The sequence below is a fragment of the Nothoprocta perdicaria genome, unplaced genomic scaffold (genome assembly GCF_003342845.1).
Source record: "Nothoprocta perdicaria isolate Ctin4 unplaced genomic scaffold, notPer1 scaffold_134, whole genome shotgun sequence".
Classification (NCBI taxonomy): Eukaryota; Metazoa; Chordata; class Aves; order Tinamiformes; family Tinamidae; genus Nothoprocta; species Nothoprocta perdicaria.
Window position 1 is genome coordinate 1,824,283 of NW_020454472.1, and position 6,000 is coordinate 1,830,282.

At 36.9% G+C, this 6,000-nt stretch overlaps 1 protein-coding gene across 2 annotated transcripts in view; it reads left to right on the top strand.

Moving 5' to 3' along the window:
* Positions 1 to 4,738, top strand: part of PIEZO2 (piezo type mechanosensitive ion channel component 2) — a 230,616-nt gene extending 225,878 nt beyond the window's left edge. For both annotated transcript variants that reach the window (XM_026033864.1, XM_026033865.1), the window contains 3 exons: positions 1,032 to 1,111; positions 2,414 to 2,594; positions 3,522 to 4,738. In XM_026033864.1, coding sequence (XP_025889649.1) covers positions 1,032 to 1,111; positions 2,414 to 2,594; positions 3,522 to 3,774 — 514 coding nt within the window. In that variant the 3' untranslated portion in view covers positions 3,775 to 4,738. The remainder of the gene's footprint in view (positions 1 to 1,031; positions 1,112 to 2,413; positions 2,595 to 3,521) is intronic.
* Positions 4,739 to 6,000: the final 1,262 nt, after the last annotated feature.

A 6,000-nucleotide genomic window follows, 5' to 3' on the forward strand; every position in this document is an offset into this window, starting at 1 on the left:
AATACTGTACACCTCCTTTACTTCTCTGCCCTGTGAGGCTACAGAAGTACTTGCTAAGGTGTCAAGGAGAGTAGATCTTCGTTTATGGGAAGAAGGAATATATTAATGTTTCTCTGATGAAGATACACCTGCATTTGTATGTATTGCAATAGTATTGTCAATTTAAGTTTTTTAACTTTGCCATAAAGGAAAAATGGTCGAGACAGCTAGTAACAACTTGACTACTTCAGTAATGCTTTTCTGCCGCCATCTCTAGAGGAACAACTTAATTACTGAGCTTAGTTACCTATCTTTTGGGCCTAGCAGAGCAGTAAGAAGCGATTTTAAAATAACCGTTTTTGGTTTACAATGCCCTAGAGTATGTAAAATGTGTTGGAGGATATCCCTTCCTAGAATTTTTCATTCACTTGAGGAAAAAGTTAGGACAGCATCTGAGTATTTTAATGAAATGCCTTTCTCTTTGGATGTTGCAATTTTTTTGCCACTTATGGTGATTTGATTTTGAGTCTAATGGAAGAATTTTCACAAACTTTTCTTTTTTTAAGTTTAAAATCTCCAGATAATACGATATCTGAAAATATTTCCTAGTAAAAGATTCTGGGAAAAAAATCTCTCCTCAGATGTTGTGATCTAAACATTTTGAAATACTAAAGAAATAAGTTTTTTCACTACATTTTTTTACCTTATTTACCACTGGGGATATTGCCTTTCTTTGTGCTGTTTGTATAGCTGACTATAAAAGCAGCTTTGTTGGAGGGAAAATAAAATATAAATTCTTTATTCCTTATAAAAGCACATGCCAAAGGTGTGTGGAATTCATGACAAGTGAAAAGGGACGTTGTGAATGGAGTTCCCTGTCAAAGTGACAACATGGTTAATTCAACTAGTTTTCAGACATTTATACAATGCAAGGTGATAGCATGGTGAAAGCTTGGGAATTGTGTATAGCCTCATTCAGTATTTCTAGATTATTTTAGAGGTATTTTAAAAATGAAATATTTGCCTCTTTTTCTTTTTTTTTTTTTCCCCAGAACATTAGAGAAAGTGTACCCATACTACATCAAGGCTCCTAGTGATTCTCTGGCAAAGCCCATAAAGCAGCTACTGACAGGTATGTATCCAGCCCACGGAAAACAGAGTGTGGCTGAAGAAAGTGCAACACAACATTCAAATGTGCGCATTCACTGAGCCCTTATAGGACTTTTCTGCCTGAAATATGCTTACACTTGTTTCCACGTGGTGCCTGCAAGCTAGGGGAGAGAAGATGAGGTAGAATACAAGGCAGAAAATGCATCTGAGTGTACACTCAAGAAAAAGCCCCAATGTTCACCTTCAAGTCTCTTTCAGGATCTGCTTTTCCATGTCTTCTTAGATAGTGATGATAAGTTTCTCTTGTATGCATCTCCCTACTGCTTTATCACAAATAAGAAAAGTGCTGCATTTCTGCAAATCACTTTCCCTAGCTCACCTCTTGAAAATGACACTGAATGCCTTTTAGCTTTTCCTTATTGACTACAAAGATTCCAAGTTAGATAAATCCTTGGATTTCAAGGTGCTGTCATGCATCGAGAATGCATATAGAAACTCGTGCATAAAAAAGACATCCACACTTATATACGCATACATACATGAAAAACCTGCTGAGTTGGAAGAGAAGGTAGGAACAAATCCTTACCTGACAACACTTACTCAGTAGAGATTAAAGTTGTTTTTCAGGCCTTTTCTTGAGCAGTGTGTAGTGCAGCAATGTTCCATGTTGAATAATCATTACTAGATTAATTGGGAAAAGTAATTTTTGAGGCTGATTCTTACTTTTTGTGTTGCAAGAAGTTTCTGTTGCCCCTCTGTCCTGGAGAAATCCTAATTTGGGATTCTTCAAAAAGACTTCAATGTATTCATTGCTAATGTAGGATCCCTAGAAATAACAAGTCCAACTTGTGTCAAGTATGCAAAATTGTATAATATACTTTGCATGATATAAAAGAATGAAATCTTTTATGCTATACAAATAAGTGATTTTCAGGGGCAGTTTCACTTAAGCACATGTAAGCCACCCTCCATCTCCCCAGAGTAAATTATGTGTTTCTTTAGCCCTGAAAGGCAGATATGGTTCCTGACATTGATGCTTTAGCCTGAAAATAGTCAAATAATTTGAGAGCTGTATAGAAGAAAATATAGATGATGGGAAACATTTACTTTTTAAATGCAAATTCAAATGATATTTTGGAAGGAAAACCATAGCTGTGTCAATATTATATTTTTCTATAGAATATTGCAAACTGGGTTTTAAGAGAGTTATAACAACCTCCTATTCCTACATTTCTCCATCTCTTTATCATGCAAATGACCCAAACTGATCTAAGTTTGACTTTCAATTCTTGGTACATATTTTAATGTTTCCTTTTTCCAATAGAATGCGGATGGGAAAACATTACTGTTTCCCTGGTCAAAAATGTGTCCGATGAGGGAGTTCGTGAGTGGTGGGTTTTGAATCAGCTTGGGAAAAGATATAAAACATCTGAAGAGAGTCTTGAACTCTTTGTATTCAGTGATAAAGTCAGTCCTCCAAGCCTTGGATTCCTGGCTGGCTATGGGTAAGAAGGAATCTTTACATAACATTAAAATAATGTAGATAAGATAGAATTATAGAACTTATTTGCTATGTTTGATGGAAGGATTTATTTGTTGTTGTAATGTTTCAGAAGACCTCTAGAAATTGATTTCATGATGATTTCAAATTCATGTCTATTTTGAATATTTATAAAAGACTTCATCTTTATAAGGAGTGATCTCCTCCTTACCTGCTCTTCATTGGAAGGAGGCAGTAGCATAGAAGATATACCTTCTGTAAAGTGCCCTTCACACCTCTAGATTATAAAAATAATTTTCCTAATAAAGTAAAACCAAACAAAAAAGTTTAGTTTAGTTGCAGGTCAAATTCTGCCCATTTTTGCCCCTTTCCTCATCACCTGTATCTGGCTATGATGCAGTTATGTAATACAGCTCCACAGATGAAGGCAGGAGATGTTTCTTCCTCAAAGCATTGCCCTCTTGTTATGATTTTGGAGAACGCCCTTCGGGAAAATTCCCATGGGAGGTCGGTATAAGGGTTAGCCTGTCACTAGCTGCACATACTTTAACCAAAAAAAAAAAAAAAAGAAAAAAAAAAAGCACATTAGATATGAAATTTGACAGACCATTTGCCTTTAGTAGCCAATGACCGGGAAATTTCCCATGGTGATTTCCAAGTGATAGTAGGCAGAATATAGGAACATCAAAAGTAACTGATGTTAAATCATTTAAACCAGTGGTCTCAGATGTTCCTGTTGCCAATTTTCTGCGGTGTTTTAAGAGACCCTATTTTCCCTTGCTCTCTAGAGCAAGAAACAGCACAAAAACAGTGTCCTAATTAGAAATGTCCACTCAGCTGAAAGACTAAAACTAGGTATATTGATGAGCTCCCCTGCAGTTGTCTGACTCTGTCAGGCATGGTTTGAACTCTGTCCTTTCTTCTTTTTCAGCATCATGGGACTTTATGCCTCGGTTGTCCTGGTGATAGGGAAGTTTGTCCGTGAATTTTTCAGTGGGATCTCTCACTCCATCATGTTTGAGGAGCTGCCCAATGTAGACCGAATCTTGAAGTTATGCACTGACATTTTCTTAGTGCGAGAGACTGGAGAACTGGAACTGGAAGAAGACCTGTATGCCAAACTAATATTCCTGTATCGCTCACCAGAGACTATGATCAAGTGGACTAGGGAAAAAACTAATTGAACTCTTTGCTGTTACACTGCAAATCAAGTTGATTTCATCTGAATTTTAAAGGAAAAAAAAAAAAAGCACAATATTCTCTTAAGAGCTAAGCCTTTTATAGTTAGGTAGCAATGGTTTTTCACTGATGAAGTCCTGGAAGCTACGGCATTAGGAATCCATGCTGCCTTTCAAATTAAGGATCAACAGTGAAGAAGGTTGGATGATATGCTGTTTTTAAAGTGCCACTCCTGTAAAATCTGAGGACTGCTTTGTAATTTAATCAACATCAAGTTTGCATCCTTGTCTGGCTAATTTGATTTTCCAGATGATAATTACCTTTAAAGAGAAAAGACAAAACAAGGGAGTGAACCCACAGATGACTCCAGTGTACCTTCTTCAGCTTTTCTGGAGCCATACAGTTTGGATTGTGCAATATGCTGTTGTACATCACTGACTTTCAAGTTACAGTAATGGGATGCTGACTAGCCTTCAGGACACCCAAGACACAAGGCCACAGTGGGAACTGAAGATGCTGTAGCCATTCCCATTTACCAAAAAGCAGAGGTTTTGATGTACAAAGGACACTGTGGACAAGCCTCTGTTAGCAAAAAAAAAAAAACACATAATCTCTTTAAATGCCTTATTTTATTTGTACAGTCATAGAAGACATTTCCACCAAACATCAATGACTTTTCTCAGGAAAAAACAACAAAAAGATGAAACTTGACACTCCGTCAAGGTTAACTAATGGCTAGAATAATTATGGAGAAATATTGGGATGTTCTGCTGGACCATTTTCTCCAAAGTTACTGCTTTGCATTTGATGAGAAAAGAAGGTCAATTCAATGACGCAAGGAGCTACTTCATTTCTTATTAACCCTTTAAAGACTGAATAGTGTGTGCTTCTCTCTGCTCCCCATGACATGCTTTTCCCCATTTCGATGATTTAAGGCAACTTTGTTTTGCTATTAGCTGATATTCTTCTTCCAGTGTTTCAGGTATACAAAAATGTTTACATATTCCAAGTCACATTTTTACATCCGAGATGGGTTTATTTTTTTTTAATTTCCCAAATATAGACATACATATGAGCTTGAAAAATGGCCTTTTTCTTAAATTACTATTATAAGTGACACAAATGGCTCATTAGAGAACATTGTAGCATGAAAATTTACAATTGCATTGTAGGTTTCATTCCATGTTAAAAAGAAAAATTATTGAGAAAAAAATCATTGAGTGGGTAGGGTATGTTAAAAGGGTATACTGTGTAGTTTTGATTCATAATGACTTAAAATAAAGCACATGTTGCAAAGTCATTTTAGAAGTATTTTTTCCTCTGCCTTTTTACATGAAATGGGAAAAGTTTGACATCCATCTAACACTGTGACAAATAAATCACTTTCTTGTAGTTAACTGCTATTTATTGTATGAATGATTAGTTAGTCACCAGAAGAAAGTAATGTAATATAATTTGTCAGAACATTTTACTGCGGAACTTCATAAAACAGCACAATAGAAGTTAAAACAAACAGCTTAAAGCTTCCATGATAAAAGTTGTCACATACTCTGAGAACTAACATTTTGAGCACTGTGAGGTGCCCAAAATAAAAATCACTTCATCATATTGTAACGATAAAGTCAGCTGATAAGTGGAACTCATCGGAAGATAATCTGATTTCCTCCAAAGTGTGATGGAAAGGTGGCTGCCCATACAACCTGGCAACACTCCCCTGTGTCTCCTCCATTTCTTCCACAGTAGCAGTGAATGAGCCTTTCTTGACACGGGATCCAACAGAGAGGCTAGAATAACCTTTGTGTTTAGATGAATCTGTACTTGGGTTTCCACTGACTTTAAGGAAGGCAACACTGGAAGGAGTAGTATGAAGGGTTTAATGTGTTTCTAAAGGTACCAGCCAGCAGAACCCTTCTGGCCCTGCTTGGTCACAGCTCCCCATTTTTCATCGGCACTAACTTTCTACTGAAAGAAAAAAAGGCCAGACAAGTTTTGAAGACCTCCAGAGAAGGAGACTCCTGAGTTCGAAGGACAGATTTTAATTTAAATTTTCACTTGGCCTCTAGATGCCATCATGATCCCAGTAGCAACACCTTTTCATCATTTCCCAGGCACTGTAGAGGAGGATTCTTTGCAAAGAGGTCAGGGTCAAGCCGCAGTTCTTCATGCAAAAGTTGAATGCTTCACTGTGCCACATGCTCTAGATGTCCCTGCTGGAGCAGAGGGTTGGACTA